Here is a 25,473-nt window from a genome sequence, read left to right as displayed (position 1 = left end):
CGTTCTGTGGACGATAAACCAGGTGCAGACTTCCATCTGTGTCACCGCTGATGAGGAAATACAGCGAGTGCTGGACGGAGCAGTGAGTGACAACAACCCCGCCCACATTTAAGAGGACTGTCTGAACACACCGAGGGTCTAGGTACCATGTCTGAAGGCTTACTGCTGGCTCCAGAGGTGCTGGACTGAAAGGGTTTGGTGGAGACGAGGCTATAGACTGAACAGGCACAATGCTAACCATGCTAGCAGCTAGTGTTTGGGTTAGCTCCACCTTCTCGTCCAAAAATCCAAGATGACGACGCACAAAATGCCATTTGATACTCAAGGCTACAAAACAGGAGTCCAACAAACAATATGTGATGCTGCAGTGGTTCTGTCCATCACTTTATACAGTCTATGATCGGTACCACTCAGTAAGTGACGCAGCTCCAGTGTGCTCCTGCTCACGAGGTTCTTCCTGAGGGACAGCTGGGTAAGCGCTTCACAGACGACATATCAAACAGCATCTCTAACAGACAGCTTATCACTGTGAGTCATTAGTTCCAGCAGAATGTCCGTTCAGTGTGAGGCCCTGAGGTAAAAGCACCGATCACCAGACTCCCCTGTTAGCGCTCAGGTCCTACGGAGGGCGCTTATCTCTGCAATTATTAATAATCACTGGACATCCTGAAGAACTATCAGTCCCATCTGAGCTCCACTCACAACACTGTGGGCTGGATCTAAATTGGTCTGCAGGCCTTTGGGAAACAGAGTGACCTGTCAGACTGGGAGGGAGAAATAAATAACTGGATAGCTGCTTGACCGAGTTCACTCCTCTCCTCCTGTCCTGGTTACATGGAGGAGAGGAAGTCAAGTCTGGATCCTGACTGAGTGTCTTGATCATTCATTCAGATACAAGGACGAGAATGTGATCTTGAACTTGTTGCTCAGACAATGAACCTCGTTATGCTCGACATCAATAACGACTGGACCAAAGCCAAGTATGACATACTGCACATTTCTGTCCCACGCAACAGATTCCAAAAGAAAAAAGGAAGACAGGAAGACAGAAACAGCTGTAGGACCACAAGCCACATGTAGACAGATCACACAACATTCCCCAGTGGGTGTGAGAGGGACCTGATGAGACACGTCAAAGCCTGTTTACTGGTTTAGAGGAATATTAATGCACATGTGAAACTAGAATCCTCGCCACGTGGTCGTATGACTTAAGATCAGTTCCTTCGTCAATCCGAGTGAACGTTTGTGCCAAACTTGAAGAAATTCCCCTGAGGTGTTCTTGAGTTCACAAGGATGGGACGGCTGACCGCGCCGCCTACAAAATGCCGCCATGTTAACTTCCAAACCATGTTCACCTCAAACCAGCTGAGTGATGCTTTGACCTGCAGGACGTTCTGATGTGTTTACTGTCGCCGTTTTCACTGTGCTTCCCCCGAACAATAAGCCAATTAACATGTAAAATGTAAAGTCCACACAGAAAGGCTCCCCCACCGCTGGGTTCAAAACCCCCACTCTGTATAAGAGGTGACAATGTTAACCACTGTACCACTGTGTCGTCCTCATCATGTGATTATTCAGGGAAGGACACCTGGCACTCCATCTCAGCTGTGACTGAGTGATTTAGAAACTTCTGTTTCATCTAAATCACATTATTTTAAAAACTTGTATTGTTGGCATTGAACACATTGACAAGTGTAAATTCTGTCAGTGTTATTGTCATGTTTGTATGATAAAAATTGGTGAAGATATTAATCAAAATTCATGACATATTTGTCAAAATCCTGCCGGCGGAGCTTCCGTCCCCAGAAGGTTCAGCATGTGACACAATTTGACAGTGTGAAGTGTTCACACAGGGCAGAATAAAACAATTTGAGCTAGCGAATTACATGTAAAGTCAATGAAGACTCGATTAGACGTGAATTCCTGCTGGGCGGCATCATGGACACGACACGAATTACGTGAATTAAGCACGTAGTACGATTTTGTGTCATACGGGAGTTGAAAAATCTAAACTTCAGTGGCGGGGCATGACAGCCAATCAGCACTAAGATCCTCCGGTGATGCACAAACAACACCAAATATTGGGTTCTGTGTTCAGCAGGTTTGTTACCTGTCGTCCTGGACTTTCTGCTGATTGTAGCGGATGTGGAAGTCTCTGAGCTCGTCTATGAGTCCTGCAGACAACATCTCATCTACACGAGCATCCAGGCGCATGTCCAGAGCTGCAGGGCAACAGAGACGCACAGACACACATCAAAACCTTCTTCATGCTGCACTGACGCTCACACAGCTCCTGTTGCCTTCTCTGTTGTCTTGATTAACAGCACTAACTCCGTCCTCACCGTCCATGTCAGCGTGCAGCCAGAAGATGCAGGGGTCTGGGTACCTCAGCGGCCCCCCCAGCTCATCACCTCCCTGCTGCCCCCTCTGCTCCTCCAGCCAGTGGCTGTGGGGGACGCCCGTCTCCTCGTGGATCTGAAGACTCCTTCGATAAACAAAAACACATGCAGAGATGCTGTGGTCAAATTAAACACTTTCACAGTGTGTCAACACAACCAGAGTGTTTTCTGATGGTTTATTCGTTGCTGTTTGATAGAAATTCCTACGATCTCCAGTTTACTGTGAGTTTACATCCCAGCCCCTGTGTGTCAGGCCTCAGAGGGTACACTGAGATTAGATGAGTTAAACATCCACTCATCCATTAAATCCTGTGTAAATGAAAGTCTCCATCCTCCTCTTGTGAAGCACAACTCTAGAGTTGCAGTGCAGCCAGAATGATGAACACACCAGCAGCAGTAAATTCACAAGACCAGACGGGGGAGAAAACAAGAGGAAATATAAATCACGCTGAAACAAGATACATGCATGTTATCACTCTTTCTCTGACACGTTTAAAATGAAGCCACGGCCAAACAAACTCTCAGATGCTGAGATTCAAATCCAAACTGAAGCCTTCAGCCGAGCCTCGCTGCGCTCTGAGGTTATGAGCTGAAGATGAATCCTGTCGTCTCCTGTCATCCAGAGGAACAGGGTAACCTAACCTGCTCACACATAACACCAGAGTGCACTGACTGCGACTCATCAAGCCGTGTGTGTGTGTGTGTGTGTGTGTGTGTAAACAGACACTGGGTGGAGGCCGTATACTGTGACTGTCAGCCTGAGACAGAGAGAGAACCCTTCAGCAGGACCGCGTGCAAAACATGAGAAAATTTAACAGCCACACACACACACACACACACACACACACACACACACACACACGATTTAATGATTCTAAACATTATCATTAAAGTGGAAAACTCATTTTGCCTTTTCTATCCTTACTGAAATGCTGTGGAGTCGAGGCGTTACTGTTGCAGACATTAGCAGCTGTATCACCTGGCTATCTTGCGTTTGTCATTGGGGTGCAACATGGCGGCCATTTTGGGGTCCACTTCAGCCAGTCGTTTATGTAACTCAGCTCCTCCCATTTTCTCCAGCTCCAACTTCCTGTCTGGGGCCCCGTCTCCTCCGTCTGCTGGCTCCTCGTTCTCCCGCTGTCAGACACATTTCATTTAGTGTGTTAGAGTTCGCCACTGCTGCCTAAACTGCTGCTCTCAGGTCCTTGAGATGTGAACATGTCCTGCTGGGAGCTTTGTGTCAGATATAATGTGAAACAGACAGAAAACAAGAAGCAGCAAACACTGAGACCTCATGTGGTGCTTGTCTTTACATCTAGGATAGTCTAAGAGCGGCCAGTTCACACGACCGACACAAACTGGTTTCATCTCGTCTTGAATCTTTGGTCTGAGCTGGACTTTAATTCTTGAGTCATGGCAAAAAATGTGTGTTGGGAGGTCACAGTGACCTTTGACCACCAAATTCTGATCAGTTCACCCTTGAGTCCACGAGACGTTTGTGCCAAATTTGAGGAAATTCCCACTGAGTGTTCTTGAGGTATCAGATTCAGAAGAATGGAACTGACAGACAGACAACCGCAAAACATAGTTCCCACAGGCAGCGCTGACACCGAGACATAAAATGTGAGTTGAGAGATATAAGAATTAATATAGAGAGATAAACAGTGTGAGAGAAGCAGAGGATGATGGGAGGTGTAGTCTGTATTGCACTCACCCCTGTATCCAGCAGCACTCTCCACAGCAGAGACTCAATGTAATAGTTGGTTCCTCCTACGACAACTGGCAGTTTGTTTCTGCTGTGCATGTCGTCTATGTCGGAGCGTGTCAAGGAGGAAACTGATCTGTGCACAGTTTATATCCACTGATGATACCTGTTGCTGATTCTGACAGTTTTTACATGAATGCACAACAATTCAAACCACTCTGAGATGATCTGTTGAGCCGGCGTAAAAACATTCAAACGTTAACAGAGTTAAAACCGTTCTGGTTCAATCAGTCGCTGTGAAGCTGCCAGACGCTTCCTGATGAATTATATTCAAGTCCTCAGGCTGTGAACGGTGACTGTACATGTTCAAAAGAATGTGTTAAACGCTGGATTCACATCACATGCACATTTAAGTGAAGATCCAGATCCAGATCCAGATGAGACAGGAAACTGAGTCTGGATTTCAGAGTGTTGATAGAAATAATAAGAGCAAACCTTTAAGTGACACAGAACATGATTCTGTAAACTATAGTTCATTAGAAAATAAAAAGAAAACTAGAATTACTGCTTCAAAGTCTGACGCCGCCATAAACCAGTCAAGTGTCTCTGACAGTTTACACCAATGTCTGTTGATGCTGTTGGGTTACACGTCACGCCTTGTTTGCTTCTGTGATGCCGGCATGTTGTCTAAAGGCCCTGACACACCAAGATGACGGTCAGCTGTCGACCAAAGTCGGGCTGTCGGTGAGCGTCTGTCGGCCTAGTTTTTGCGGCGTGCCCCGCACCGTCGGCACTTTGGCGTCGGCAGCTTTTCGGCCGATTGAGCATGTTGAATCGGCGGCGGAGCTTGTCGGTGAGAGAGATCACTCTGATTGGCTGTTCAGGTTTTATTTCCTCGCCCCTGTAGCGAGTGAATCTGCCTGTAGTGAAACCGGGGCTAACCGGTGCTTCCTCCTCAGGCTCCACTTCACTCAGCTGCCCCACAGACCCGCTGCTTCTTCCCACTTTAACCTGAATAACAAACCGGAGCTAGCTGGGAGCGGCTAGCGGAGCGTTAGCCGCAGCATGACCGGAGGGAAGCACAGCCAGTTAGCCTCCGCTAGTCTCTGAGCTAGCCCCGGCTCTCCGTTTGGATCCAACCGGAGCACCGAGCCCTGGTTTGTTATTCAGGTTAAAGTGGGAAGAAGCAGCGGGTTTATCGGGCAGCTGAGTGAAGTGGAGCCTGCGGAGGAAACACCGGGACCGTCTGGATGTAATAGTCCGTGGAGGTGCTGCGGTGCTCGGCTGCACAGATAGGAAACCCCTCGGCTGACAGGATGTACCACTCTCTCACTCCGCTCTCTCTCACGCAGGCGCAGAACGTACGTGCTACTTGGCCGTCGGATGTAGTCCGTGTAGTGTGTTCAAATGCAACTGACACAGGGCGACGTGAGGCGATGTAGACGACACAACAGTTGGCTTTCGTCGCCGCTAGTTCTTTGATGTCGGTTTGGTGTGTCCGCACCTTAAGGACGCATTCACACTGGCGCTTTAAACGAACGCTTTAAACGAACCCTGGTCCACTTCCACGAATAGTTTGGTTCATTTGGAGTGGTGTGAACGCTCATTCTAACGCTGGTGCAGACCAAATGAGCCAACTCTGGTCTGCTTGAAAACTGGGGGTCTCGGTTCACTTGCAAGTGAACCCTGGTGCGGTTCAGTTACAGTGGGAAATGCAAACGGACTATCCAGCGAACCAAGGAGAGGAAGTGACGTAGAGTGCAGTGCGTTTTGTTTTTGTGGTGAGCAGGCCGGCTGCAAGGCATAGATTTCCGTTTTCGGTCCTGGCCAATCAATGAGCCAGGTTTTCTTCTTCCTTATGCTTTTTTTCGTCCTGGTCAGTGGGCGGTTCGGGCAGTACCGCCCCCAAACGAGCAGCTGTTGTAACTGTGTGACGTTGTGCTTTAAAAAGTGCAGTGTGAAAGTGAACCAAACCAAATGAAGGTGTGAAATTTTTCGGTCCCCCGGACTATCCTGGTGTGAATGTGCCCTAAAATCACACACTGGAGCGGAATGATGCCGCCGTTGTGTGGCTCTGTGTACAAATGCTTATTGATAATGGAAATAATCACAAGAAGTCAACACTGTCCTTTTATCACAAATTCATTATCAGCCACTTAGTTTGGTTCACCTCCTAAATCATCACAGAAATATCAATACAGGAACTGAGAGAGACCTCAGAGCTCACACAGACAGAGCCTGCTGCCTGTCTACCTGCTGCCTGTCTACCTGCCACACCTCATCTCCCTGGCTGTCTCCTTTTCTGTCGCATCTGCTCCCATCCTGCACCTTCCCTCCTCTCCGCTCCTCCCTCGCCCACCTTCTCTTCTCGGGGATAATCAAATAACCACTCAAACAAGATAAAGCCTCATCAGCCATCGTCACTCACCTCCTCTCTCTCTCTCTCTCACACACACACACACACACCAGAGAGGGCTGCATCAGTGTGTTTGCACAAGCAAGGAGCAGGAGATGGGAAAGAGCGAGAGAGGAGGGTCACTGACAAGCGGTGAATAAATGAGGGAGGGAAAGCCGAAAGAGGGCTGGAAGAGTGAGAGCGATAAAGGAGGAACAGGGGAGGGGTGTAGCTGAGAGAGTTTATGTGAATGGCATGTTGAGTGAAGGATTGATGGCTGATGATGCGTCATTAGGTCCTGCGTCTTTGAACTTCTCAGGCTTGTCAGCCCTCTCCAACTATCACAACCCCTCCTCTTCTCTTTCCCTCCATCGTATCGCTCCTGCTCTGCACTTTCAAATCCTCCACATGGCTTCTATCCCTCTAATCTGTATTCATCTCTTTCTGTTTCTCCCTCTTCCCACCAGCGAGCTCGCTGCACTGAGCCTATTCTTGGAGCTACCGCAGCCCCTCGCCGCACTGGTATGAGTGTGTGTGTGTGTGTGTGTGTGTGTGTGTGCCTTCCTGATCTATTAATACCGTCTCTAGTTATCGCCTCCTCTCTCCACATCTGTGTGACGGCCGGTGTCTGCGAGAGGGTGTGACTGCCCAGAGTGTGTCTCAGTGTGTGTGTGTGTGTGTAGACGCACAGACTCCTCTATAAATATCGTCTCTAGTGATCTCTCTCTCTCTCTTCTCATTTTCAGTGCAACATCTGCAGCGAGACATGCTGACAAAACGAGGACATGGCAGATCTTCTTACACACACACACACACACACACCTCCATCAGACCAATTAGTAAAAGTCAAACTGGCTGAAATCTTTCCCAGCAGTTAATAACACAGGAGCGAGGACGTGACAGAGGTGATGGCGGCGTGCCGAGAGGTGTTACGGGAAATATTGTCCCCCTGCTCTCACTTGTTTCCAGTAAAGGATATTAGAGCCAGAGCTTTGTTCCTGAAGTCCACCACCGTGTAGCTGCTGACCAACGGGTCCACGAAGCTGATCATGTGATGTCTGCACTGGGCGCGCTCCTCAGCCGTCACCTTATTGGTGATGATGTCGAGGCCCTGGTACACCTGAAGGGGATGACAAAGAAGCACAGAAACATGATGAAGTAAATAAGGATCAGGCACAAAATTTAAGAACATTTGATGCACTCTGAAGTCTGAAAGTTTTACGTAAGTTCTTTATCCTAGAGAGCAGGAATCCCTGGACAACACTGGAGAACTGGAATTACCGCCCTGCGTTTGAACGCCCCCAGTTTCCCTGACAAAAGTTAACCACAAAACTCTCATCAGTTTATTCTTCAGTCCAGGTGGACGTTTGTGTCAAATTCAAAGAAAGTCCATCAAGGTGTTCTTGAGATATCTGGTGTTTCTTAAAGTCAAGGATCCTTCCTTGGGAGGATGGGTCCTCCCAAGGAAGGATCCTGCAGAGGAAAGGCAAGAGTCCTTCCCATCATTCAGTGAACACATACTGGAGCAGACTAATGAGAGTCCTCAGGTGTTCGTCATTAACCTTCAGCAGACTGAGGAGGTTTCAGGGTACTGTGATCATTTTGGCACTTTTTAATGTCGCTGTACAGTTTGAACAAATATGAGCAGTATTTTCAAAATCCTGTGACTTTTAGGGAGACACGTCTGGATTATTCTTTAAAAAACAAACAGGGAGGCCGAATGAAACTTTTGGTACCACGGCATTTTAAAAATCTCATTATGTGGCAGCGGACACGTTGGAAAGTGTAAATGATGAGATTTCTATCAGTGATTTTTGCGCTTGTACGATAAAAACTCGTGGAGACATTAATCCAAATAAATGACATATCTATCTAAATCCTGCCAAACTCACTGAAGAGACTCCTCCTTCGCAAAGAATTGTGGGTACTTTATACCCACTGAGGATACACATATGCATCCTTGAACATTCTCTGAATGAAGGACTCAGTGCTCAGCAGAATTTGAAGGATCCTTGACATTGGAACAGTCCTTCGGCGAGATTTGATGTCGTAGCATCTTTGAAATTCAGCCATTTAAGGATCCTTCCTTGACTTTGAGAAACACCCCTCATGTTCACGAGAATATGACAGATGCAAGGTAACAGTCCTCTCACAACCAAAACCTAATCAGTTCATTCTCAAGTCCAAGTCAAATTTTAAGAAATTCCCTTGAGGTGTTTCGCAGCAAAAACGCCTAAAATGACATACCCAAATTAAAATGAGTGTAGCTTCTGAACCGCTCTGACTACATGCATGCATGAGGTCTCACCAGAAAGAAAACTCCCTGAAGTTTCTTGTGAAAGTGTCAGAAACACTCTAGGTGATACAGAGACAGAGTAATGGGCCTCTGAAGTCAGTAAAAAATTGAAGATTTTGAATAAAATAAAAAAAGGAAGAATAACTGTCTGTGGCTTCATCTGAGCAGGTAAATGACACTGTGGGGCTGTAGGCACACTATCAATGAACACTTGTTTCAAATTTGAAGAAGACTGCTCAAAGTATGACCATTCTACAGTGTTTTTACCATGAGAAGATCCAGGCGGAGCTCCAAATGACAAGTGGGTCACTCTGCTTCAAAACAGTACTATCAGTGATCAAACAACACTCAGCCAGCTTCAAACATTGTACCTTATTGAAATCAGGTGTGATTATGATAGCTGATGTTGTTTATGACACAGAAACACCATAAAATATCACCAAATAAAGCCATATGAAACGTGAAAGGTATGATCCCACTTTCTAGACAGTATATCTCAGCCAAAAATAGTGGTAGGAGTGAGACTCTTACCTTTTATAAACCAGCTAAGTCCCCACTAACGGCTCCACATAAGATCCTGAGTAATCCTTAAACTTTTCCCGTCGAAAAACGGCATGACATGACTTGTCACCACTCATCGCGATTTGGACTTTGTGTGTTTAGGCTGCTCTGGTGTGAAATCCATAAGAAATAAAAGAAAAATTATGTTATTTTTGAAAAGTCGAGAGCTTCCTGAATCCGGCAATACCAAACATCACATGGTTTGATGACGTAGTGCGTCTGGGAGATACCATTTAACAGAGGAGGAGGGGAGCGAGGACATCGGTGTCCAGGCGGAGTTAGAGAGGTTAAGATATTGAGTTCACAGAGACGGGACGGATGCTCATACAGACAGCTGAACAACCTGGTAACAGAACACCTCCGACCGCGACCATCGTCAGCGCTGAGGCATAAAACTGAGAGTTTTACAGGCAAGTCTAATTATAATATAAAAACATATGTGGATGAGCGTGAAACAGATTTTGTACGTCCACACTGATGCACTTAAAGTCTGAAAGTTTTGCAGAAGTTCTTTGTCCTAGAGAGCAGGACATGGACAACAGTGGGAAAAGTGTCCATAAAACAAATCAGGCACAAGATTGAAGTCTGTGCTAGTGGTGAAGTGTGTGTGTGTGTGTGTGTGTGTGTGTGTGTGTGTGTGTGTGTCAATGTCAGAATCTGGGAGCAGGTTGTTATGGAAGAAGGAATGAGGAGCGCTGTGTGTCTGACCATTCCCACACATTACACACACACCTCCTCTGTCCATTTTTATCTTCACCCAGCGAGAGGGCTCCTTCATGGAATCTGACAGCTGAGTGTCACAGAGCAGTCCGTCATGATTTTCATTCTCCGACACACACACAGCAAAGAGCAGAGAGTTTTCACAGGACGTCTCAGGATGCAGAGAACTCTAACTAGTCTCTGTGGAGTCCTTTTACTGTCCTTTAAACTTCAAAGTCGTGTTTTCCTTCATTCCATGTCCTTGATTATTCTCAAATGCATCTCTGATCAGGGTCCTCTGGAGCTATGTGCACGTCCTGACTGGATCTGCACTCTTTGACTTCACTGAAGACATACACACACTGTGTACGCACAAAACGAGGCCTGAAAGAGGCGTGCACCACCTCCCATGGAAAAGTTATGAGCTATAAAAGCAGACTTGATGGAAGAAACTTTGATCCATTCTCACAAACATTTTGGAAACAGGAAATTGTCGACACAGATGGTGAGGTGGAAGTCTGATTGTAGAAACTGTCAAATATTTTTTGACTTTTATATGTACGTACATTTTTAGTATGGATCCATTTATAAATGAGACCAGGGCTGCACCTTCATTAATATAGGCCTATATTTTATCTCCAAGTGCACGTCACACACTGAGCGAGCCGCCTGTTAATGACGCTGTGGGCTAATGGGCATGTAGCTACTTCCATGTTTCACATGATACGTCATGTTTGTAGTCGACCAATGAAGATGAGTTTACATATCACCTTGGGTTCGTCCTTCACCTTCTCAAAATGATCCCACACTTTGGATTTCCTGCCCGACATGTTATTAACTAGCCTGTGGAATAACCGCAGGTACCAGCCCTGGAGATTAACCTGACTCCTGTCTGACTGCTGAGCGTGGACACTTCCTGTGGCTGTCCTTTCAAAGTAAAGTCACACATGCTCCAGTCATATAGGTTTGGATTTATTTTGACAAGGAGCGGCTCCTGATAGAGTTTCATGTTTGTTTGTTTTTCTGTGACTAAGCGACCAATGAAATCTTGCGGACTAATGACCTTTCTGGTCGACTAACGTTTGCTGGACTATCAGCCCTTAATGAGACCCCTGAACTTTCAGTGAGCTGATTGCTGTACAACATGTCTTTTTACAAGGGTTGTGACGATCCACATACTGATTTAATAATCATCGATCCATATCATCATCTTTACGCCTTTTGATCTCTCTGTGCTCTTCCTCCGAGCTAACGGGGCTTCTGTGACGTCATCTGGTTGGTGAATCAGTTTGAAATGTTACAAGCAATCGAAGGAAAAACAAAATCCAGACAGACGATGGTCGACTGATGGGTCAAACCACTCTGATGTTACTGGGTGCTGTCGATGGAGGAGCATTAATTCTAGGCCAGTTATTTTTATTGATTTTGCGCTTTACGACACCAATACTCAGGCTGTAGATGGTAAAATATCATCTCCTCTCATGTGTCATGTAAACACACCGTTATGTCCTCTGCACAGCATCTGTGTGTAGTCTACCATCGACCATTCAGAGTGTGTGCGTGTGTGTGCAGCTCACAAAGAGGTGAATCAGCCTGGAGCTGCCAGGAAAACTTTATGAAACCCCTCTGAGTCAAACACGTCCCAAAAAATGTTAGCAGTGGGCTGAGGGCTCTGGTTGGAGTCAAAAGAGAAGCTTGATGAAGCGCTCTATTGTTCAGTGATTCAGAGCAGGAAAACATCTAATCACACACACTCAGCCAGTTATTGGGAGTGAAGCACCATCCCAAATGAACACACGAGTATTATTTTTACAGCATGAAAGACAGGATGAATGAAGTCACTCATGAGCTTATTTTTTCCTCTGTGAAAATGATGAACATTTCAGACAAACGGTGAATTGTGGGAAGTTAGGATTTTTGTTTAGGTCAGTTGAGATGAGGTGACGTGGAGAGATGACAGAGGAGAGGGTCACACAACAGTTTTTGTTCTTTAAAGTCGTTCATATTAAAGGGTTAACGACTTAAAAGCAACCTACTTGCAACATGACTGTGTCATGAGTGTGGTAACAGTTGACCAGCGAGGGAAACATCTCCAAACAGCGACTGTCCAATTAGTGACCATAACTCAGCACGACAGGCCTGTCGAGCCTTAGATTTCTCCACATGAGGCTGTTTGCATAGTGAAAGATAAATGATAAATGGAGCTGCATTTATATTGCACCTTTCTAGGCCACCTATTCACACACATTCACACACTGCTAGTTGAGGCTACTCTAAAGGATGCCACTTGTGCATCACTTAAAGGGAAATTTCGGTTTATTTCAACCTGTCTCCTATCGTCCTAAATTTGTTTCAAGTGACTAGTGACATAAAAATAATAGTTAGCATGTTAGCCGTTAGCCTAGATACAGCCAGGGCGCATAGTAGCGTCAGACCTGTTAAAACGTAAGTGAACGGGCAACCTTCAAGTGCAAAGTTAGTCCACTAAACAAGCTTTTTTTCCACAAAGACCGCCTCATATCGTTAGGATAAATGTCAGAGAACATATAGAAAACGACATGTAAACGTGTTGTCTTACCTTACCGGTGTGCTGCCATGTTTGTTTACCATCTAGCTCTGCTTTCCAAAGTTTTGTAAATACTGGAGGAGAAATGTCGAGGAGGTCGACGAGGGACGGGAGAGTCCAGTTGAGATTTGTGGATGAGGAGGATGTACCAGAGGAGACTGGTGGAGTGTCGTCATCTCAACCACAGTAAGTAATAGAGTTTGTATGCACTGGATATGTATTCCCAGCTTTATTACAAAAATGTTTTTCAGCATCTAGTGTAAATGTTCTTATTGGCTCATTTTAGAATTGAGAATCGTTTTATAATCGAAATCGTTGCCCTCAGAATCGGAAATGAATCGAATCGTGAGGTGCCTAGAGATTATAGTGGATAAGGCATGTGGTTTTTTTACTTGACGTGACAAAGTTCCGTATTTAACAGATCCAGTGTGCACAGAGAGCGTCCAACGTACCGTGATCAGGGCTTGACGCTAACTTTTTTCCCAAGGAGCACATGTGCTCCTAAGTTGAAAAAGTAAGGAGCGCACAAAGAACTTTAGGGGCACAATGTAAATTGATCAAATAATGTGTTTTCCATAATAAACGTGATGCAAATACACATTTACAAGCAAAATTATTTAATGAATTTGTATACAAAATGTACAGAAAGGTAAAATCATCAAGTTTTGAGAAAGTATTGCAATTTAATTTTGTCTTTAATGTTATTATCTTATATATATTATCTTTGCAATATGATTATCTTATATAATGTTATTACTATCCTAAAACATTCTCCAGGTCCTCTGAAACTCTGCAGGACTTAAGCCTCTTTCACACAGAGCTTTCGCGGCGCCCACCGCGGGGTAGAGCGCAGAGGACAGGATTTGGGGGAGTACAGGCTCGTTCAGGAGCTACAGCTCCATGGTGACCGCTTCCGGGTCTACTTCAGGCTCTTCTCTGCTATTGGACGCGCGGCACCGAGGTGTCGTCACAGCGTGTTGCAGTGAAATTAAAAAAAGTTCAATTTGAGCGCAGGCTGGTGGCACACAGACGCCGCAACACGCACCCCCCTGCACGCCGCTCAGCTCGCCCATAACTGTGTCACATGGGGAAGATGGAAGAGTTCCCTCTTCCTCCAACATTTGCGGTTAGATTATCATATTTTTTTATTGACAAAAATATAGGATGCTTCGGCTGATTTTTTCATGTGCACATGTGCCCCTAAATATTTTTTACAGTTCGCACACACCTATTTTTAGTCGCAAATGCGAGTGAAACACTCGCACTGTCGAGCCCTGGTGATGCAGCACCTTGTTCAGGCGCTCACTTGCTGTTGGGACACAGTGTGAATATGTGGACACATTTCAGAATTTGATCCATTCAGTCAGATAACATTTGGAAAGTCTAGAAAAGCGGCCCGATTAAATTATTTTCTCCCCAGTCAAGTTAGCAGAGTGCTAAACCCAATGATGTGAAAACAGCGATGATCATGTGGGTCATTTTATGTGCAGTAGTTGATGCTGTGTCCAGTTTTCTTCACACATCCATGTCTTTATTACTGTATCAACTGAACATTTGTGTTTCCTTCCTGATTAAGTTTAGTTTCAGGCTATTTATTTGGGTCGGACAGTGTCGAGACATTAGTGTGAAATGTCTTTAAACACATCTGTATGTCACATCTGTCCTGTCAGAGTGCAGCAGAACTAATAACCAGACAACACAATTTTATTTGGTCTCCATCTGTCACCTTGGAAAGTGTTTTATGCTGCGAGCCGTGCTCACGCGCTCTTAAATACCTCCTAACTTTGTTACCCAGCATCTCCAGTAGTTCAAATCTTGTATTTCACCAAAGGCAGCAACATTACAAACTGTTTGACTGTTTAATGTAACATAACATGCACTGGATGATCGATACAGATGTGCCGATGAACGTGTGCGTGTGGGTTGCGTGTGCTTCACCAAATGTTCCTGAGCACCACAGCGAGCCAAAAGTGGGGAGCAGGGCAGGGCAGAACAACCCAGCCGGATAAATTATTCACGGCTTCTCTGCACGACACCACTGTCAGCCAGGGGAGAGATGGATGCACGGATGGATGGACAGATGAAGGAGATGGAGAGCAAATGACGGTTTGGAAAGGAAAAGAGCGCCGACGGAGAGAGAAGGAGACGAACAGACAGACGAGGAGACAGAAGAGCGCTGTGTACTTGTTACAGAGGACAGGATGCTCCCTGACAATTTCTGCACACATTATCAACCACCGCCACCAGCAGCCCTCCTTCGCCATCACTGCTTGCTCACACACACACACATGCACACACACACACACACACACACACACACACACACACACACACACACACACACACACACACACACACGCACACACAAGGGACACAAACTTGCACAGATTGTCCAGTGCAGACAGAATGACAGGTAGCAGAAGGACGGCAGAATGATGGGGAGGGAAGAGATGCTCCGAGATAAAGGCTGGCATTGTGTGTGTGTGTGTGTGTGTGTGTTAGAGAGAGAGAGACACTCGGGGAGTTTAGTGTCATGTGTGTCTCATTTCCAGCCTCACACCTCCCAAATTAACACTTCCTCGCGTGATGAAAAGACAAAAGCTCACTCTCTTGTTTTGACTCCTCATCCATCTTGGCTTCAAAGTTTAGATGTCATGACAACAGGGCAAACTCCATCTGCTGAAGAAGATCATGTGATACGACTGAGAGCTACACAACAGCTACTGTCCTCTTTCTTTTTCTCCAGCAGTTGTAAATTTCCTCTCCTCCATCTGTCCTCATCTTCACAATCCCTCTGTTCTTACCTGCCGCTGAGAGAACCACAGCTAACCATTACGTAACCAGTCCTCAATGTACATTTGACGTGTTAGAGTGTTGCAAAAAAAAAAGAAAAACCAGATTGAGATTTTAATTTCGCCTTAACGAGGACAAGGAGACCCGAGAGTAAAAGCCGGCAGAGGAGGAGCGGACTGTAAATCAGAAAAATGAAAAGAGCCACTTGAGTGGAAGATATGAGGAGAAAAATGCTTTGAGGGGGAGCTGCAAATGAGAGAGAAAATGAGGAAGAAGAAATGAAGACCTCCAGTCGCCACGCTGGAAATGAGCTACAAATTGCGGAGACGCTCGAGCTCAGAGTTATAAAGGAATCAGAGATAAAACATCAACACTGCTAATCGTGTTTATGCATGTCCTCTGGAGGAAACTGCAGGAAAATGTCACAGTAAACGTAAGATACTGACGAACTAACTGCTGAGTATTGTTTTTAAAAAGATGCAAAACTTAAAATGTGAGATTTTTGGGTTGAAGAGATGGAGATACTGGTTCAGGGACTAAACAGGCCAGAAAGTGGTGGGAGAATAGATGGGTCAACAGTTGTTCAACTCATGCTGCTCATGATTCACCGTCCTCTGAGGACCGAACAAGAAAAGTTATTTCAGGGCAGGTGTACAGCCCTGTTTCCACCAGACAGTTCAGTTCAGTTCAGTTCGGTACACATTGTTTCTGTTCCCACAGTGAAAGTTGTGGATGGTCCCAACAGAAGCGTTCCTTAGCATCCCCATGTTTGGTCCCCCCTCTGTTGGGGTACCTAGCACACAGATCTGGTACTAAAAGGTGGAGCTGTGAACACTGCAGTCTGATTGGTCAGTAGAGGACGCTCACTCTGGTTTTATGTAACCTCTGTTCATACATCAGTAAACTACAACTATAAAATGAAAGAGAAAAAAATCACTTCATTCACTGGGCCGACTGCCGGCAACTTTTAAGGTGGAACGTTAACTTGTAATGTTACTCAATGCATGAGTTGATGACGTGAATCCATCAGCACACCTTAAATTTCACTGTGACAACTTTGACCATCACTTTAGTTTTTATATGACACACACTTTTAGTAATGAGTGGATCTTCAACCATCAATGACACACGTACATATCGTAAATGAATATCCCAATTTAAAAGTCGTCCAATGACTCTATGGTACTTTAATGATATGATGCAACTCTTTATTATTCTAAAAATTCGAAATTATCTTACTATATAATGACGAAAATTCCGTCTGTGTGTGTGTGTGTGTGTGTGTGTGTGTGTGTGTGTGTGTTCCACGTTTTCCTCCTCACTGACTTGGTCAATCCATGTGAAATTTGGCACAGTGGTAGAGGGTCATGGGAGGATGCCAATGAAGCAATATTACATCAATTGGCCAAAGGGGGGCGCTATAGCAACCCATTGAAATGTCAAACTTTGAATGGGCATATCTCATGCCCCGTATGTGGTAGAGACATGAAACTTTGCACAGAGATGCCTCTCCTCATGAGGAACACATTTGCCTCAAGAACCCATAACTTCCGCTTATATAGATTTTCCGCCATTTTGAATTGTTTGAAAAACACTTCAAATGGATCTCTTCCTAGGAAGTTTGAGCGATCTGCATGAAACTGGGTGAACATAATCTAGGGAGCAATATCTAAAGTTCCCTCTTGGCAAAAGTTGGAAAACTTCCTAAAACTGAGCTTCTATAAGGCAATGAATATTGTGGAGGGCGTGGCTCATCACATAAAGGTGTAGAACATCTCAAGGGTTTCACCCATCACCACGCAACTTTGTAGGCATATGACCACACATAATCTGAGGGGACCCCTCCATTATTGGCCCCATCAAACAAAATGGGGGCGCTAGAGAGCTCATTTCTTATCTAGACCTAACCGCCATATGGCTTTTTACTAAACTTGGTAGATATGTAGAACAGGACGCCTCAAGGTGACTGGAGAAATTTAACTCTAATTGGCAACTGGGTGGCGCTATAACAACAGAAAAATGCTTCAAAATGGCTAAAATGTGACCGATCGCTGTGGCTCCCCCTGTGGACCAATGTTGGTGTTGTTTCTAATGTTTGGTATGACTAAGTCATGGTATGGTATGCTGTACATAATCACGGAAACTGTCAGTGTGTCATTCTGTCAGTCAGTCATTCTGTCTGTCCCATGTTTTTCTACTCACTGACGTGGTCAATCTATGTGAAACTGCACATAGGCATTGAGGACTGGCATAGGTAGAAGGTGACACAGCTACCAATGGCTATGGACTAGTTTTTCTAATTTTTCGCAATCCTTTTTCAACATGTGAAAAATGTGAAAATTCCATTGCAGATATCTGTAATCATTATTCCTATCTGTGAAAAAGGAACTACTAACATTTATAATTCAGGCTGCTCCCTAACAGTCAACCAAACGTTAGCCGGCAAGATTTCATTGGTCACTGAGCCCTGTCTGTAATTAAAGATCTCTGTAAATCAGTTTTGACTCGTCATCATGAATTTCTACATGTGGAAATATATTTATAACATGTTAAAATTGTTTTACAATTAACTAAATGACATGTTGACATGTCAAAACGTCTTTTCCAGAACTGAAACATTAGCTGCTTCTCATCAGTCCTACAGAATACATTTTAAAAAGGTTTTGCCATGGTCCTCGTCACGTTCAGCTTTGCTAATTCCAAACTCTGACATACATGAAACTGACTCATGTGGGTTCAGCTGCCTACTTCTTCCTGTGACCGTGTGGCTTGTGTGCGAGTAAGGGAGGAATTTGTATGCGTGTGTGCGTGTGTGTGTGTGTGTGTGTGTGTGTGTGTGCGTGTGTGAGACAATGAGCTCAGTGTTCGAGCTCTGCAGAGCCTGCAGCCGGCCTGCCTGGCCAACCTTACGCCCTGCACGAGACAGCTGTTCCTCTGCCACATAAATAAGGGGGGAGCATGGCCAAATGAAAGAAGGAGGGCAGGAGAGACAGAGAGGGCGAGGAGGGAAGAAAGAGACGGAGAGAACAAACACTTATTGAGACACGAAATAAGATTCAGAGAACGACAAAAGCAGATAAAGGGGGATACAGCGGACCCCTCACTGTGGTGTAAGGCCAGTGTATCAGATTAGTATTTCAAATGACCAGAGACGATCGTAACAGACCACGAGAATAGTAAAAGATCTTAAAGCTTTATTTTATGTGTATTTTATTTTCATTATTATTCAGCGAGCCGCACACAGAGACTCAGTTCAGCAGATGTAGTATCAGAACATCCACATGCAGGTTTCTATTCCACTTTGTTTCTTGAAGAATTTTGACAAACAGTCTATGTATTGCCATGTGTAGGGCTGTGCAGTACACCGGTTCGTACCGAAAACCGGTACTTATTTTCGTTATGGTATAAATTTTTCATATACTGCAATACTGCTGAATCGCCCAAACAACGTCCGGAACGTGCGCGGCAGGAAAGTGTTTCAGCGGGGACCCATTTCACCGCTGCACACCACATTTTCCTGACCGAAGCCGACCCGAGTCTGAGACAATTATAACCGAGCATGGCACTAATGAAGCCAAGCCTGTGTTGTGTTCAGGCGTTGTCACGTAAATTACAAATTCCAGCACTTTAATAGGCCATAGCACAACAGAGCAGCATGTCAAGTGGGCTGAACCCGAGCAAAATACCGTCAAATACCGTGAAACCGATATGATTTTTAACAAAACGTGATATGAAAATTTTGTCATACCACCCAGACCTAGCCACGTGTTAAATGATTAGATTGATACCACTCTCATATCTTTCTGGTAAATATGAAGTTACCTTGAACAAACGGTTAGCTTAGCTTAGCACAAAGACTGGAAAAAGTTCACCTTGCTCTTCCCTAAGGTAACACAATCCACCTGCCTGCACCTCTATAGCTCACTAACGAAGGCGGAGTTTATACTTCTGCTTCAAATCTACGTCGTAGCCTGACGTGCACCTCCCCAGTAATGTAACTCCACAGTGTCACAGTGACGCAGACCTCCTGTCTGTCTCTGTAAGCTGAAACCATTTCCCTCAGTGGAAACAAAGCTTTGATTTACTTTAATTTCACAGATAAGAAACAATAAATTGTGAAGACAATAAAGCCTCCACTAAAATAGCATTTTAAGTCTTGTGTGTGATTTATCCTGGCTTCATATGAGCAGAGGAAATCTCTGCTAGCTGCTAGGCTAATTTATACAATGTAAAATGCCATAGGCTTGTGCTAATAACGTTAGCATGTTGTATTTGTGGGGAAAATGTGTCCAGATAAAGACAAGTGTTTGTCTGTGAATGCTGCGAGTTATAGTGAAGCTGATTTGTGTTTGAGACTGTCTCTATTAAGCCATGTTTAATGTGTGTTTAATGTGTGTTTTGAATCAACTAAACTTTACAGCACTTCACAGAAACCTCACCGCCAACTAGTGTTTTGGAGGTGTAACTGCAGAGTGACACAGACACACCAGCGCACAAGTATAAATCCTGCTTAAACCTGACTGTGCGTTCCTTCATTTCAATAGCCAGCTAAGCTAACTGACTGGCTAACCTCGCTAATAAAGACACTGTGGTAATTATCAAAATGGTCAAAAACACAATATAGACAAACCAACAATAAATATCATTAACACTGTCACATTCTGGTCGATATGACTGTGTCCAACCAAACTGTCATTGGTCAGACAGTCGCTGGTGTCACTTTAATAAGGCCGTGTGTCAATCAAAACGTTTGTGGAGAAAATACTTGACATTTTTTAACAAAATAAAATTGGAACTGGAGGAAAACTGTACCGCCATAAATGTTAAAAGCTCTGATCTGAAACACTGAGGGTCAGGTGTGGTCAGTGACTGAGGTCCAGAGAAGAAGACGATCCAGTTGATCCTTCTTCTGACCCCTGGACACTGATGCACATTCAGCAGCTCAGAGCGTGAGCTGCATCGCTTTATTTTTATCCTTCCCTCCATTACACTCACCACAGAATACCTACCCGCCTATTTTCTCTTTTTACCCCTCTGCTCCTTCCCCCTCAAGGCACCATCCTTCAACAATTTATCCCTCCATCTTCCTCTCCTCTCTCTGTGTCTCTGTGGGGAATGGCCCAGTAATGCCAGACTAATAAATCATTCATGGCGTTGTTCCCCCCCCACCCTCCTCCTCCTTCTTCCCTTCTTCCCCCATCCTGCCATCCTCCTCTCCCTCACTGCTTTACTGTAGCAGTGACCGCATCACCACACCCGCAGACTGCATATTTACACACACACACACACACACACACACACACACACACACACACACACCAAATATAAGAGTTAATCAGCTCTGATTTTTGGCTCGCTCCTCCACAGGCTTAGATTACTTGAAAAGATGCATCACAAAATAGGATGTGGGAGGAGGCATCGCCTGAGTTACAATACAAACAGATACGTCAAAGCCCAGACAGGTCATCGCCACACCAGACAGATAGAGACAGTGGGGGGGGGGGGGGTAGAAACTCATCACAGAGAGAGAAGAAGAAGAGGGAGAAGGAGGAAGGATGACTGCCAGCGCATTAGAGCGATATAACACGTAGCTGGACAGTATCTGAGCGTAGGATGTGTTTAATACGTAGATAAGCAGTTGGTGTCAGTGCATGTGTGTAACAACTTCCCGCCAGTAATAAGCACGACCTTTAAAAGAATAAGCCCCGCCCCCCTCACAGCGGTCAGCTACATGACCATCACATGTCCAAATTTACGACCCATAAGGCCAATGGTCACTCTGTGTTTTTACAGAAAGGACCTCTCTCACTCCACTTTAAGGGTCAAGACGACACATGACAGCTTCTCACATCAACACAAAAACACACGTCTGACAAATTGGCGTCCTTTGTCGTAATTCTCGCCGCTCATGTCGTCTTTGAGAGAATGCGGCCGCTCCTTCTTTTATAGATGCATAAAGCAAAGGGTCACCGGCCACCGATACCTCCAGCAGTCCCACACATTCACGTGACGGTGCATACATGTGCATGACCTGTTAAATTGCCCTTTACGATCTCTGATGGCCCCTCAGTGTGACGCCCCATGGCCCCGCCCACACACTACCAAACACACCCGTTTTACACCCTGCAGTGAAGCTATTTATCATCTGCCAACAATGTGCTTTAAGTTAATGTGTTTAACAGGTGACGCATGAGAAATCTGTTCACGCACAGTTTGTTTAAAGTGTTCCCAGAGTCACGCTGGAGTCGTGTGATGAAGACTCTGCATCACTAATGATCAACAAAGATTCATTTTCTACCTTCATGTCTTTATTTCATGTAAATAAACTCAACAGATGCTCGAAACTTTAAAACCGAGACAAGTTTTTTTCAAAACTCCTGCCTGCTGGTGTGTTCAAGTGTTCCTGGGAAACTAAAGAATTAGCGGTATGAGTGCTGGCTGTGAGTAAATCACACCTAAAACTTTGAATCACAATATCATAGAAACCCAGTTCATATTTGATCAACATAGGGCAGGGCCATATAGCTTAGTAATTTTTTTTAAACAATTACAGCACTTAGAATAACATTAAAAATTAAAAATTTAATAAAATAAATAAATAATAATATGGCAGGGTTTTTGTTGTTGTTGTTGTTTTTTTTACACAAAATATATCTCAATATTTTGAAATCTCTACTAAAACACAAAATTATTAAATGAACTAAAGTAACGCTGAAGTTTAATAAAGTAGCTCAGAGGGGTGGGAAACACCAGAGGCCACACAATACGATGGTAATTATCACAATATTTAAGTCATGATATAATATAACTGTGTTTTAAACATGTTGTGATATGCTGAGCATATAATAAATATATAAAATTTAAAAGAAATATGGCAATATGTTGCTGTTTATCACCTTTTTTTAAGGGAAACTCTGTCAACATCAACAGTTTTATCAAATGGATTGAAAAGGCATCTGATTATATTATTCTAGTAAGCTACCAAAAGTTTAATATGTTGAAATATTGCGATACTTTGCTCTGTCCATTTTCCCCCGACTCTAGTAGCTACTGTCATAGTCTAATTATTATAACATTTAAATATTGTTTTGATAAAACTGAGGAGGAAGTAATTAAATAAATCAAAGACCACTGGTGCTTTTATTTTGAAGCACCCAATCCGTCTTGAGCAGGAAGTCCTGATGTTTAACAGTTGTTGTTAGCGGTTAGCACAAAGTTAAAATGTTGCTGCTGCACCTTAAAACGTGAGGATTTATTCACTGAGCTGGAAACACACTAACAGCTCTCCACTTTATATATTTACATTAATTGCAAGTTGCACTGGTGCTCCATTGTCGCAAAATGTAACTGAATGCCTCATTTCCACGTTTTTTAAAATTAGTTTCCACTAATTTAAAAAACGTATAAACGATCGCCATCGATAAAAAGATCATCATTGTGACGATCTGACTGTACATAATGTATAACCATATTTTAACAGAATAACACTAATCAGATTCACAAAGTGTTAAAACTAGATAAACAAGTAATCAAACAAACTCACCTGACATCAACACAGTTAACGGAACTGGAAAGAATAGCCTATTAGCCAGATAGCAGCCTGTTAGCTAAGCTAGCACACTGTCATACGGTCTCTTTTTACCCTACTCGAGGCAAATTCCAGACTGAAATATTACAGAGGGGAGGAGTTTCACAGGCACATCAGATATCACGGAGATTCCCATGGGAATGAATTAACTTCTGGTTACCTCGTTACCGTACACACACGAAAGAGGAAACGAGGCATAGCAGTCGTGTTCTGGAGCCCTGCAGGTACAAAGACACACACTTCCTCTACTCACGCTGTCGCTAAAACTGTTACCATGGTGATGTCAAACTGGATTTATTTATTCTAAGCTAGAAACAAACTCACAGCTCTTCAATTCTTATTCTACTATTTTCAAGTTGCAGTGGTGCTCCATGGTCGCAAAATGCGAGTCTGGAGTCCTGCAGAGAGAGCCATGGAGGAAAGCAAGAAAAACTGAAACAAATGAGATGACCATTTATTCTCGCTGTTTGCGATAGAGTCATTTAATATATCCCACGTGGAACAAGCTGTGATACATCAAGAATTCTGTTGTACTGCATCGTGACGTACCTGCTGTTTATCGTACTTAGTTAAAGCACGTGAAAACATCAGAATCATATTTTCAGACCCGAGACGATAAAAGCCTGCACACGATCCCGGCAGCTGCCAATATCCTTGACATGAGGAGTGAGTCGAGGCCTCCTCAGTATATCTCACTGATGTAACGTGCGGCACAACACGGACGAGCCGGCGTTTGAGCGATGATCACAGCTCTGAGTAAACTGCTCTAATGTTTCAGTCTGAGCGCTCCCCACATGAATCACCTCTGGAGTGCACTCACTCTCTCCCCTTACTGTCACCGCACATGTCAGATGTGTCAGATTACCAATAATGCTTTGTGCCCTGAGAAATCGTCCTCGCTGCTCAGGCGACACTTGATTAACAAATGTCTGGTCACCGCAGCTCATCAGACGCCTCATTCCACCAATTAAATCCTACAAACAATCAGTGCCACAGTGACTCGTGACCTTCATGTAGAGTTATTACACACTGAACAAAGATTTAAATGCAGCACTTTTGTTTTTACTCCATTTTTTACAGGTTAAAGTTTTTTATGCACACAAAGAGTTGGTTGTAAGTTTGTAAAAATCAGTGTTAGAATAATAAGATCAAATGCTTTTTAAGTTCGCTAGATACATTTTGCTGCCTGGTGCAGCGTAAACCGGGAATCATCTGTGAAAACTTCTCCAAAGTGACAGACAACATCGAAGGTCATCAGCTTTTGCTCTCACCTGCTGCCCGCCCACGTGTACTTCATTTTTGGTTAAGGCTACTGACTTTGGCGCAGGAGACTGGGATTTGAATCCCGGTCAGGGCAGGCAACACAGATCCAGTCTGGACCTTTAGGCAAGGTTCCTAATGCTGCTCGCTGACCTCAGGATGAGGATGAGACTGTAAAAAACAAGAGTCATACCGGCTTGACGTCAGCCGGGTCAACAAGATCCGTGTCAGGTGTTGGGGAACCTGATGGGAACTGGGCTACTGGAACCAAACATAGATGGACTAGAGCACACACATATATTTGTACCTGTTACCTGTGGGTACCCGACCTGCTGCATCTGACCTGTATTAGAGATGTACCGATACCACGTTTTCCTTCCCGATACCAATTCCGATCCCTGAACCTTAGGTATCTGCCGATAATGAGTATGGATCCGATACCAGCGCGTAAAATAAAAATGGATGGGATATGAATTGTTGTATGTCTCAACTCCTAAAACTCTGTGTAAAATATTAAGAAATAAATACATAATAGTAGAATGAATGCCATAAAACTTTTTTAAGTATTATTATGCAGTGTTGACACAGATCAAGACACAGGTTAAAGTGCAGCCACTGGTAAAAAGTCATTTTAAAGGCTACAGTAGAATGCTTTTTAAACTCCGCTCCGTTTCCGTTTTGTTTGCCTGTAGCGTGCGTATGCGTAATGACGTGAGGCATTATGTGGTATCGGACTGGTCATAGGCTGTACTCGCTGATACTCGATACCACATTTTAGGCAGTATCGGAAGCATTTCCAATACTGGTATCTGTATCGGTACAACTCTAGCCTGTATCCTAACATGTACCTACAGACCTACGCCAGCACACTTTTGCGTCCTCCACCCATTCTCAAACAGAAGCCAGAGACACAATCACACACTCCAAACACTGATTTAAAAATCTTCCCCGAGACTTGAAGATGATTACAAATACCCAAATCTCAGCCTCTCCAGAACTCTTTAATGCTGCCTGTGTATTAATCGAAGACTATTTTACTGTAAACAGCAAAATAAACAGAAAACAGGGGAAAACATCTTTTAAAAACATATAAATTTGCAGACTTAAAGTAAAAAGGCCAAAGAATCCAGATACATTTAGTGGAGCTTGATGTTCTGTAGCTCAGTTCCAGATTTGTCTAACTGGGAGGACGGTGCACAGAAGACTTTAAA

At 44.3% G+C, this 25,473-nt stretch overlaps 1 protein-coding gene and 1 long non-coding RNA gene across 2 annotated transcripts in view; one reads left to right on the top strand and one right to left on the bottom strand.

The window, feature by feature from the left end:
* Nucleotides 1-25,473, top strand: part of LOC125904640 (uncharacterized) — a 237,357-nt gene that overhangs the window by 37,009 nt on the left and 174,875 nt on the right. The gene's annotated exons all lie outside the window — the stretch shown is intronic.
* Nucleotides 1-25,473, bottom strand: part of trit1 (tRNA isopentenyltransferase 1) — a 47,055-nt gene that overhangs the window by 17,481 nt on the left and 4,101 nt on the right. Inside the window, 5 exon segments of the mRNA XM_049602059.1 lie at nucleotides 2,111-2,222; nucleotides 2,343-2,485; nucleotides 3,379-3,536; nucleotides 4,114-4,212; nucleotides 7,479-7,619. Coding sequence (XP_049458016.1) covers nucleotides 2,111-2,222; nucleotides 2,343-2,485; nucleotides 3,379-3,536; nucleotides 4,114-4,212; nucleotides 7,479-7,619 — 653 coding nt within the window.

Source organism: Epinephelus fuscoguttatus, linkage group LG17 (assembly GCF_011397635.1).
Source record: "Epinephelus fuscoguttatus linkage group LG17, E.fuscoguttatus.final_Chr_v1".
Lineage (NCBI taxonomy): Eukaryota > Metazoa > Chordata > Actinopteri > Perciformes > Serranidae > Epinephelus > Epinephelus fuscoguttatus.
This window is presented reverse-complemented; position numbering and strand designations above follow the sequence as displayed.